The sequence below is a fragment of the Barbus barbus genome, assembly GCF_936440315.1.
Source record: "Barbus barbus genome assembly, chromosome: 29".
In the NCBI taxonomy this organism is placed as follows: Eukaryota; Metazoa; Chordata; class Actinopteri; order Cypriniformes; family Cyprinidae; genus Barbus; species Barbus barbus.
In genome coordinates, this window is record NC_136757.1 from 1,651,054 (window position 1) to 1,663,553 (window position 12,500).

The 12,500-nt window shown below is 38.4% G+C and overlaps 1 protein-coding gene across 2 annotated transcripts in view; it reads left to right on the forward strand.

The window, feature by feature from the left end:
• Positions 1-9,230, forward strand: part of LOC306848979 (ubiA prenyltransferase domain-containing protein 1-like) — a 14,498-nt gene extending 5,268 nt beyond the window's left edge. The window contains exons 2-4 of one of the 2 annotated variants that reach the window (XR_013782294.1): positions 1,429-2,017; positions 7,592-8,166; positions 8,599-9,230. Coding sequence is in view for 1 of the 2 variants with exons in the window: in XM_079383780.1 (XP_079239906.1) it covers positions 1,474-2,017; positions 7,592-8,079 (1,032 nt within the window). In the remaining variant the exon portion in view is untranslated. Of the gene's footprint in view, positions 1-1,428; positions 2,018-7,591; positions 8,322-8,598 lie in introns of those variants that run through there. The other variant, XM_079383780.1, reaches the window with a different exon arrangement.
• Positions 9,231-12,500: the final 3,270 nt, after the last annotated feature.

The following is a 12,500-nucleotide window of genomic DNA, read 5'->3' on the forward strand; positions in this document are numbered from 1 at the left end:
TCCCCTTGTGACGTTGCAAAAGGATCTCATTATAATATTACTGCCCCTTAATCTGTACGTTTCCACCCGCTGCACCATCATTTTGATTTTGCAAGCAACAACGGTGCAAAGGTTTGAGCAAAACATGCTAACTGTTCTGCCTTTGGCTGCACAGACGAGAACAGAACACACTTTAGAATCCCAGCCTCAGAGGAGACAAGACAGCAGTGGATTTATTGATTTATTTACTGTATATTGCTGCTGCCACATAGATCTAATATAAACATGTGATTACTTTCCCAGCTGTTTACCTTCACAGACATAACCGTCTGCTTTTGTAACTCGTGTGTTTTTAAAGGAAACTTGTGTGTGAATGAGAACTTAGTTTAGTATTCACATGCTGCGTGACAGCTGCTTTCTGTACGTGTGCTTCAGATGTGTGTGCTCGGAAAACCCTATATCAGAAGTTACAATCAATATGGTTTAAAACGTATGATTTCAGCACGATAAACATGATAATTAGAACCAAAACAGATGTTTTTAGCAGCTACGAGCTGTATATATACGAAGCTATATTCTAGAAAAGGGGGCGGGGAGCAGCAGCTCATTTGCATTTAAAGAGATAGGCACTCAAAACAGCGTGTTTCTGCTTCCACTCGAAACAGGTGTTTTCAAAATGATATAATAAATGATCTGTGGGGTATTTTGAGCTGAAACTTCACAGACACATTCTGGGGGCACCTGAGACTTATATTACATTGTAAAAGGGGCATAATATGTCTCCTTTAAATAATTTCGGAGCTGAGACCTAGTCTTTACACTTACAAACTTATGAATCACTCTTATTCTTAAGTCTAGGAATAAAAGTAAAATTACATCATTCTTAGAATTTTGACACAATTAAGACTAAATTTTTACTCTGAGCGGCTTTATACATACGGCCCCAGATGTGCTAAACATTAGCCACATTTAAATCTAGACTCAAAACTCATCTGTTTAGCTGTGCATTCATTGAATGAGCACTGTGCTGCGTCCCAACTGCACTGTGTTTTATGTACAATCATTTTCTATTCTTAACTGTTTTAATTCATTTGAAATAAATTAAATACATTTTTTTTTACTTTTTTTTGTGATTTATTTTAATTCCTTTTATAGAGACAGAGCGACACGTGTCATAATCTCAAAACCATGATCTTTATTTAATATCCTAATGATTTTTGTCATAAAAGAGAAATGTATAATTTTGATCCATACAATGTATTGTTGGCTATTGCTACAAATATACCTGTGCTACTCATGACTGCTTTTGTGCTGCAGGGACACAGATAGAAGTTTATGCAAGTATGATGACTTTGCTTCTTTGAAGCCTGGAAATGGCTTTAGCTCTTCTGCTGCTGGTGTCGTTGTTTGCTGTTCTCATGATGTTTTTGTGTGTGTGTGATTGGACAGCTGCGTCCTCTGATCTCTCTGAAGCGCTCGTGGATTGAGCTAACGATGGCCTCCAGCCTAAAGCAGACCGGCGGAGAGACCGGCTTGCTCTCTGGCTCTAACGGACTGAATGGGACGAAGCCGCCGGGAGTGGAGCGGAGGCACGGCAGTCGTCTGTCCCGCGTGGCCTGGATGGCGCTGGACGTTCAGGGCAAATGCGCGGCGTACGTGTTGGCCCTGAGGCCGTGGAGCTTCAGCGCCTCCCTCACCCCCGTGGCTCTGGGTAGCGCTCTGGCCTATAAGCTGGAGGGCTCGGTGGACCTGCTCATCCTCCTGGTGTGTGCCGTGGCTGTTTTGGTGGTCCACGGGGCGGGGAACCTAGTGAACACCTACTATGACTTCTCGAAGGGAATCGATCATAAGAAGAGCGACGACAGGACTTTGGTGGATCAGATCCTGAAGCCGCAGGACGTGGTGATGTTCGGAGCGGCGCTGTACTCGGCAGGATGTCTCTGTGCCACTCTGCTCTACTTCCTGTCCACCCTCAAACTAGAGCATCTAGCTCTCATTTATTTCGGAGGACTGTCAAGCTCTTTTTTATACACTGGAGGTGAATACGCTGATTGGTTTTCATGCATTCGTTGAGGTTAGTACAATAGCGTTTTAGTGCCATGTTAAAATAATAAAGATTAAAGTCATAATATTTTGAGAATGAAGTCAGTTACGAGAGGGATAGTCCACCCAAAAATGAAAAATCTGTCATTACTCACCGTCATGTTGTTCCAAACCCGTAAGACCTTTGTTCATCTTTGCAACACAAATTAATATATTTTTTGATGAAATCTGAGTGCTCTCTGACCCTCCATAGACCGCAAGGATGCTAACACCATCAAGGCTCAGAAACATAGCAAGGACGTCGTTAAAATAATCCACGTGACATCAGCGGTTCAACCATAACATTACGAAGCTACAAGATACTTGAACTTTTTTTTGTGCGCATAGAAAACAATAATAACAATTTATTCAACAACAAATGAGATAAAACAATACGAGATAAAACCATTTATAAAACACCATCTTCCACCATTTTGGAGAGTATCCCAGAACGTAATCAGCATTGTTTATGTTTAGTAGAACACGCACACGCTGAACGTAAACTGCGCTGATTACGTTGATTACTTTAACGATGTCCTTGCTACGTTTCTGAGCCTTGATGGTGTTAGTATCCTTGCGGTCTATGGAGGGGCAGAGAGCTCTCTGATTTCATCAAAAATATGTTCATTTGTGTTACAAAGATGAATGGAGGTCTTAAGAGTTTGGAACGACATGAGGGGGAGTAATTAATGACAGAACTTACATTTTTGGGTAAACTAACCCTTTAAGTCGTAGCATTTACAACATTAAAGTTATTTTCATAGTCCACTTTAGAAATCAACTATAATTAACTTAGCAACTACATGTCAACTAATTCTCATTAATTTGCAGCTACATGTCTACTATCTCTCAGAGGTTTAGGGTTAGTAGAATAAGTTGACACATACTTGTAAAGCTTCTTATAGTCGTTATGTAGAGGATCCATCAGTATAAAGTGTTAGCAGATATTAAGCAGACCGTCTACTAATACTCTAATGACTGCTAGTTGACATGTAGTTGCAAACTTACTTACTGTTAGTAGAATGTCTAAAGTGGACTATCAGAATAAAGTGTTGCCAAGTTATTATACTTTGAGAGTATAGCCTGTATTGTGCATGCAATTGGGAGCACTGGGAGAAATCCCAACGTCTCGGCGTTTTGAGGCGAACACAGCAATCGGTCACGCCACATTAGTTTAAGCAGCATGTGAATCGATCATCTTCACGATTGAGACGTGTTTCATTAAATTAGGCTATACTGTTTTTTCCCCATGCCTTCTGATGTTCCTTCACGTTTATTTCATGCTATAATTTATCATTTGTGTTTAATGAGAAAACGGAGAATTTGTAAGCTGGGCTGTGTTATATTAAAAACAGGGAAGCACAAAAATTATTGCAATTTCTGGGTGTCTGGCACGCTACAAATGATGAATCGATTTGAAGAAGTGAAACATTATTTCCCATCATTTACTGTATGATACCATGAATAAAACCGCTCATGAATAGTCACTAAACGTTATATATCTCAGAAAAGACAACAGTAAGTTGGAGCCCACCCCAACCCTTGAACGTTTTATTGTTGTTTTTAATTAAATACATGTGAGGGATGAAAGGTTGGACGCCACAGACATTTTTGCGGAGTAGGTGGTGGAATTTTCAAAAAGAAAACGGCATAATTTAATGAATTGATTCACATGAATATAGATCTGTCACACCACATTCAAGAGCTTGAAAAACACATTATTGTTTAAATATTGCCTCAAAACTGACAGATTTTGAAAGCTAAGACTTTGTTTTATATTAAAAGTACCAAAAGCACAAAGCTTATTGCTGTTATTGGGTGGCTGGCGCACCACAAATAATGAATGTAAGCGTAGTGAAATATTATTTCCAAGCAAACTGTCCCTACAAGTACATGACACACTGTATGATTTCTGCTAATATATATGTGTGTGTATGTGTATGTGTATGTATATGTATATATTTCGGGGGCCTGGCAACTTCCTCGCGGTGCTCCCACTCCGGGCCATTTGCATGTGCAATATAGGCTATACTCTCAAAATATTATAGCTTTAATCTCTACTATTTAATTCTCATAATTTCTACTTTATTCTCAAAACATTTTGACTTTATTCTCATAATTTTAGAATTTCATTTATTTTTTTAATGTGGCACTAAAATGCTGTCTCATAGGGCTGGGCAATATAGTCACATTAATTTAGTTTGTTGATATAAAATTAAGAAACATGTTGGGTGTTAGGGATGAAATAGAATTGTGATTCATATGTGAATCTATCTTCCTGCTCCTGTCCAGTTCAAAGTGTGTGTACAGGTACATCTCAAAAAAATAGAATATTGTGAAAAAGGTCAATATTTTTTGTCACTCATTTCAGAAAGTGAGACCCATATATTATATAGATTCATTACACAGAGTGAAATATTTCAAGCCTTTATTTCTTGAAATTTTGATGATTATGGCTTATAGATAATGAAAACCCAAAATTCAGTGTCTCAGAAAATTAGAATATTACACAAGATCAATAAAAAAAAGGATATTTTAAACCGAAATGTCAGGCTTCTGAAAAGTATGTTCATTTCTATGAACTCAATACTTGGTTGGGCTTCCTTTTGCTTTAATTACTGCATCAATGTGGCGTGGCATGGAGGTGATCAGTCTGTGGCACTGCTCAGGTGTAATGGAAGCCCAAGTTGCTTTGATAGCGGCCTTCAGCTCATCTGCGTTGTTGGGTCTGGTGTCTCTTATCTTCCTCTTGACAATACCTCATAGATTCTCTTTGGGGTTCAGGTCAGGAGAGTTTGCTGACCAATCAAGCACAGTAACACCACGGTCACTGAACCAGCTTTTGGTACCTTTGGCAGTGTGGGCAGGTGCCAAGTCCTGCTGGAAAATGAAATCAGCATCTCCATAATGCTTGTCAGCAGAAGGAAGCTTGAAGTGCTCTAAAATTTCCTGGTAGATGGCTGCGTTGACTGTGGACTTCAGAAAACACAGTGGACCAACACCAGCAGATGACATGGCAGCCCAAATCATCTCTGACTGTGGAAACTTCACACTGGACTTCAAGCAACATGGATTCTGTGCCTCTCCACTCTTCCTCCAGACTCTGGGACCTTGATTTCCAAATGAAATGCAAAATTTACTTTCATCTGAAAAGAGGACTTTGGAGCACTGAGCAACAGTCCAGTTCTTTTTCTCCACAGCCCAGGTAAGACGCTTCTGACGTTGTCTCTGGTTCAGAAGTGGCTTGGTAGCCCTTTTCCTGAAGACGTCCGAGCATGGTGACTCTTGATGCACTGACTCCAGCTTCAGTCCACTCCTTGTGAAGCTCTCACAAGTGTTTGAATCAGCTTTGCTTGACAGTATTCTCAAGCTTGCGGTCATCCCTGTTGCTTGTGCACCTTTTCCTACCCAAATTCTTCCTTCCAGTCAACTTTGCATTTAATATGCTTTGATACAGCACTCTGTAAACAGCCACAGCTTTCAGTAATGACCCTCTGTGACTTACTCTCTTTGTGGAGGACGTCAATGTTCATCTTCTGGATCATTGCCAAGTCAGCAGTGTTCCCCATTATTGTGGTTTCAAAGAACAAGAGATACTCTGAATTTATACTGTAGGGATGGTCATTAATTGAAACTCAAATGTAAATATTCTAATATTTTGAGATACTGGATTTTGGACTTTCATGAGCTGTAAGCTCTAATCATCAAAATTAAAACAAACTTTTGAAATGTTTTACTTTACATGCAATGAATCTAAAATATATGAAAGTTTAACTTTTTGAAATGTTACAAGAAAAAATGAACTTTTTCACGATATTCTAATTGTATGATGTACCTGTACACTACAGCAGTGATCATGCACTTTACAAAATATATATTTCATAAAATATGCAAGACTGTCCCAGATCTGATAAACTGCAAAGCTCAGTGCTTGTACCGCACACTAAATCCACACCATCTCTAATAGAGAGGCTAATTGTGTCTTATCATTGAGTTCATGTCCCCTGAAATGGCATGATTCCAAATAAAATCGAGTGTAAATTTAAATTAATTAGATATTACACAGCCTATCGTTTGGTAGGAAAACAATTTTAGGGACACAAATGAGTATTTTGTAAAATATTTGCATCTGCTTTTTTTCAAGCATCTCAATTAAAACGTGTTGTCTGTTACTTAGGGACTACTATGATTTTAAAGTGCAATGTATTGAAAATCAAAATGTGTAAATAAAGATCTATAAAAATAAAAATAATAAAAAAAGCTTTTCCAAGTGTTCCAGCAGAAAATCAAAAGCTCTACACACACTTGTGGTCTTGGAAAGGGACTTTTGGCTCATGTTTAAAAATATAATTTTAATAATAAAAATAAAATTCTTTATAAATCGTTTAGTTTTTCAGTATAGCAGTGTAAATGCATTCATGTCAGCTCTGAGCCGCATTAACCAGCCTGTGTAAATGCGTCTAAATGGGGATTGTGAATATGAAACTTGTATAGTTCTGCATAACCTTGCAGGGAAAATTACATACGTTGAAGACAGTAGCATTTTAATCTAAAATTGGTCTGCTTGTGCTAACGACAAACATAGATAAATGTAGTGAAGCAGATAAATGTGGAGCGTTTGAAGAATTACAAATGTCTTGGGATCTACACTAATCATGAACACAATTGTCTTAAGTGGAGCCCAGCAAACAGAGTCGTTCAATTCATTTCAGCTGTAAGTGAAATATAAGTGGGTAAATGTTGCCTGTCATTACCATGTTTACTTTATTACTGCTTGTTTAAAGCTTATTGGATGGATCTGGCAACAACTGCTAGAGGATTGTTTAAAGCCTGTCACATATCAAATGCTTAACTATAAATATACTTCATATTGTCCAAACCAAAAATTATTCAGACCACATATAATTTGATATTTTTTAAGTGGATGCAGGACACTATAGTTAATTTCTGTAAGTGAGGATAGCAAAATAAAGCAAACTGTGACGCATTACACTCGTAAATTTGTCATAAAGTGGACTACCAGTAAAATTTGTTAAAAATTTGGGAGCAAAAAAGATTCAGACACTTTGACCTGAGCATGTTTTTCTTTAATTGCCAGTGTGACCTTTTTCCACCACAGACTGAACTAAATGAAGCATTGCTTGGTGATTGGTTGAGCTAAAGTGGTTTTATCTAATTGTGTTCTTAAATTTAACAGCTGACAGCTATTCAACCCATTCATTACATACCTTTCTATCAAAGCTATCTGATTTGTTCTGACGCAGTTTAACTCTTGAGTTCCTGTCATTTTTTTATTACCATTTTCTAAGCCATAGTAAATAAACTGATAATGTGAGAAATGTTGAAAGTGTCTGAATACATTTTGGTTTGACTGTATATTGCCCGGTCTGAATTGAGGTTCTGCTGGTTTTGTGTTATTGATGTCTTTAATCCTAATGCACCTAATTTCCAGGCATTTCAAAAGTCAAAGTCTGCTTTATTGTCAGTTTAATGCGTTATTTCTTGACGTGTTCTTGCGCTTTAACCGCAGGCATCGGACTGAAGTACGTGGCTCTGGGGGACGTGGTCATCCTCATCACCTTCGGTCCCCTGGCGGTCATGTTCGCTCACGCCGTGCAGGTGGGTTACCTGTCGGTGCTGCCGCTGGTGTACGCCGTGCCGCTGGCGCTCAACACCGAGGCCATCCTGCACAGCAACAACACGCGAGACATGGACTCGGACAAGCAGGCGGGCATCGTCACCCTGGCCATCCTGGTGGGGCCCACGCTCTCCTACGTCATCTACAACCTGCTGCTGTTCGTGCCCTACCTGCTCTTCTGCATCCTAGCCACGCGCTACACCATCAGCATGGCTCTGCCGCTGCTCACGCTGCCCATGGCCTTCCCTCTGGAGAGGCAGTTCCGCCGCCAGTGCTACGCTAAGATCCCTCAAAAGACTGCCAAGCTCAACCTGCTCATGGGACTCTTCTATGTTTTCGGGATTATTTTGGCACCGCAGGGTAGCTTGCCATTATTATGAGAGAACTATTGTTTTTTTCTTTTTAAAACTTTCTGTTCGTGCTGTCAAACGATTAATCGCATCCAAAATAAAAGAGTTTGTTTACATGTGTGTACTGTGTATATTTGAAGAGTTTATTTTTAAAAACAGATAACCCCGTTTTTTTATTTTTTATTTTCAAAAATCTTTTTTTTTTTTCATGTTTTGATTGTTAGTTAGCTGTATTTGTTAGTTATTTTTTACCTAATAAAATAACCCGACTGCAGTTTGATTGAGATTAATTAGAATAAATAATATTCCAATTAATATTCCAAGCTAATTCTGAATGCACCATGAAAAAAGATTTTGAAAATGGTTAAAAACTGAGTTGTTTTTGCAAATGAAATCTTCATTTATATATGTATGAATACACACACATGCATGTATATGCTTAAGAAAAATGTTTATACATTAAATATTTATATATAATATAAATTATATGAATATAAATATATACTGTATGTGTGTGCATTTATATATATACATTATAAATATACACAGTACACATATATATTATGTAAACAAAAACTTTTATTTTGCATGCGATCAATCGTGATTAATCATTTGACAGCACTACTTTCTGTTTGTTTTAAACAACTCTAGATACTGTTGTATTTATAGCGGCGATGCTAATGGGAAGTGCAGAGACTTTAATTTATTGTTGTTAATTTATGTTTTGGGAGAGGGCGAATGCCCAGCACATCAGTATTGTCAAAACAGACCGATCTGGAAACAAAGAAGCCGATTGTATACAGTAAATTTACATAATATATGGTTTACTAGTGAATTAAAGGTTTCCAATATATGTTTAGGACCTTTCCCGTTATTTCATGTTTTTATAAGCATGAGGATAAAACATTTTTTTAATGACGTTTTTGATGTACGTTTTATAAATCCAAAATATCATCTTCCATGTCAAATCTAAAAAGATACACACGTCCCAGTGTGGTGTTCAGTTGGTGAGTATTTCAGCATTTAATCATTCTTTAGTTATAGTGCCATTGACTTCGATGGGTTTTGCCAAATGAAACCCCTCCGAGTCCTGAATCTGCAAGAACGGTGTAGTTGAATAGAAATGCTTCTCAGCGTTAAAGGACACATATTCTTTCCAAATAAAAAATATATTCTAAACCAAGTATGTTTTTATTCATTCTACTCCCAACTTTTCCATCATGACATGCTGAGGATGTTACGGATATGGGAGCAAGTATCAAAAAATCTAGCTCTGCTTTTCATACTTTGTAAGTGTATGCATCAAAACTTTGGTGTGCACCATTTCAGTTATTATTTTCTGATAATAACACACATACATTAATACAGTAATTTTGAAGTGCAATCCATGCACCTAGTTTTCAGATAAATGACAAAGTATTTGTAGACAATACAGTTTGAAAATGAGTAATTCAAACAGAAGAAATTGAAATAGAAATGTTTAAGCCTGAACACATCAATCCAGTTTAACCAGATATCAAGTTTTATTTTATTTAGATTCAGTGTTAAGACATTTTCTTTCTTTCTTTCTTGCAATATTTCATAAAAAAATTATAGGCTATATATATATATATATTTTTTTTTAAGTTACCCTATTTAAAATGTATTAAGTAGTGTTACTATTTTATTAGTGTTACATTACTTTATTAAAACAATGTAACTGGTTACATTACATTACTTTAATTACTCAAAGTTAGACTCTCAAAATCCTTTACTTGAATTAAGATTATAATAATTTAATATTAAAGCACAGCCACCACAAAATCAGACTTTAGCACCGCTTTTTACTTTGAGATCGTCCTGAGGTTATATACAGATTAAAAATAACAAGATAGAGTTTAATAGCTGATACTGTTTTTGAAATTAAATCTTTGCATAGCTAAACTTCTGAAACATTGGTGTCTCATATTTTAGAGCAGCCGATGCAATTTGGGAAAGAAGTCTGTTTGTGTGTGAAAATATTCAGATGTAACCCCTTTGTAATTGTTAACATTTTCATAAGTAGACTGTACTAAGTGTTACTAACTGTAATTTTTTCTCAGTAACTGTAACATTGTATAGTTACATTTATTTTGTGACGAACTCCGTTACAACGAGTAACTCCCCAACACGATCGATGGACGGAAGGACGGACAGAGAGATGTATAGATAGATGGATGGATGGATGGATGGACGGATGGACGGAGAGATGTATAGATAGATGGATGGATGGATGGATGGATGGACGGACGGACGGAGAGATGTATAGATAGATGGATGGATGGATGGATGGACGGATGGACGGAGAGATGTATAGATAGATGGATGGATGGATGGATGGATGGATGGATGGATGGATGGACGGACGGACGGAGAGATGTATAGATAGATGGATGGATGGATGGATGGATGGATGGATGGATGGACGGACGGACGGAGAGATGTATAGATAGATGGATGGATGGACGGACGGACGGAGAGATGTATAGATGGATGGATGAATGGACGGACGGACGGAGAGATGTATAGATAGATGGATGGACGGACGGAGAGATGTATAGATAGATGGACGGACGGACGGAGAGATGTATAGATAGATGGATGAATGGACGGACGGACGGAGAGATGTATAGATAGATGGATGAATGGACGGACGGACGGAGAGATGTATAGATAGACGGACGGATGGACAGAGATGTATAGATAGATAGATGGATGGATGGATGGACGGACGGACGGACGGAGAGATGTATAGATAGATGGATGGATGGATGGATGGACGGACGGACGGAGAGATGTATAGATAGATGGATGGATGGACGGACGGATGGACGGAGAGATGTATAGATAGATGGATGGATGGACGGACGGACAGACAGACGGATGGAGAGATGTATAGATGGATGATGGATGGATGGATAGAGTCAGATAGATAGATAGATAGATAGATAGATAGATAGATGATTGACAGAGACGGATGGACGGATAGATAGATACAGGCTCAGTGAGCACAGACTAGCCATCGAGACCGGCAGACACAGAAAGAGCTGGTTACCCAGAGAGCAAAGAGTGTGTGTTTACTGTGAGACAGGAGAGATCGAGACAGAGACACACTTCCTACTTCACTGTTACCAATTTAAATCAATCAGAGACATATACATCAACAAATTCACAAACATCATAAAGAACTTTACAGCCATGACTGAAGAGGAACAAATAAAGATAATACTAGGAGAGGGACAGACAGCAGCACTGGCTGCGAGATACGTGTGGACGTGCCACAGCCTGAGAGACAGCAGGTGAACATGTGCGTGTGTGTGTGCTACAGTCTGAGAGACAGCAGGTGAACGTGTGTAATGTATGTATTATGTCTGACCTCAGTGTGTTTCCCTACTGTCTACCACAGTGACCCTCGTGTGTTTATATGTTAAACACTGTGGTATGAAATGTTCACACAAGTTCTTATTTGTTAAAATGTTTATTTAAGTTTATATTGTTATCATGTTTTAATTCTGTTATTTTGATATTTTCATTGTTATTATATTTCAAGCTTTGGCAATATTGTATTTTTTACAGTCATGCCAATAAAGCAATATTGAATTGAATTAAATAGATAGATAGATAGATAGATAGATAGATAGATAGATAGATAGATAGATAGATAGATAGATAGATAGACAAACAGACAGATAGATAGACAGATATGCAGACAGGCAGGTGGGCGGGCGGGCGGTCAGACGGTCAGACGGTCAGACTATAGGCAGGCGGTCAGACTATAGGCAGGCGGTCAGACTATAGGCAGACAGACAGACAGACAGATTATAGGCAGACAGACAGACAGACTATAGACAGACAGACAGACAGACTACAGACAGACAGACAGACTATAGACAGACAGACTATAGACAGACAGACAGACAGACTATAGACAGACAGACAGACAGACTATAGACAGACAGACAGACTATAGACAGACAGACAGACAGACTATAGACAGACAGACAGACTATAGACAGATTACAGACAGACAGACTATAGACAGATTACAGACAGACAGACTATAGACAGACTACAGACAGATTACAGACAGACAGACTACAGACAGATTACAGACTACAGACAGACTACAGACAGACAGACAGACAGACAGACTACAGAGAGACAGACAGACAGACTATTGACAGACAGACTACAGACAGACTATAGACAGACAGACTACAGACAGACAGACAGACTACAGACAGACAGACAGATTACAGACAGACTATAGACAGACAGACTACAGACAGACAGACAGACTATAGACAGACAGACTACAGACAGACAGACAGACAGATTACAGACAGACTATAGACAGACAGACTATAGACAGATTACAGACAGACTATAGACAGACTACAGACAGATTACAGACAGACTATAGACAGACTACA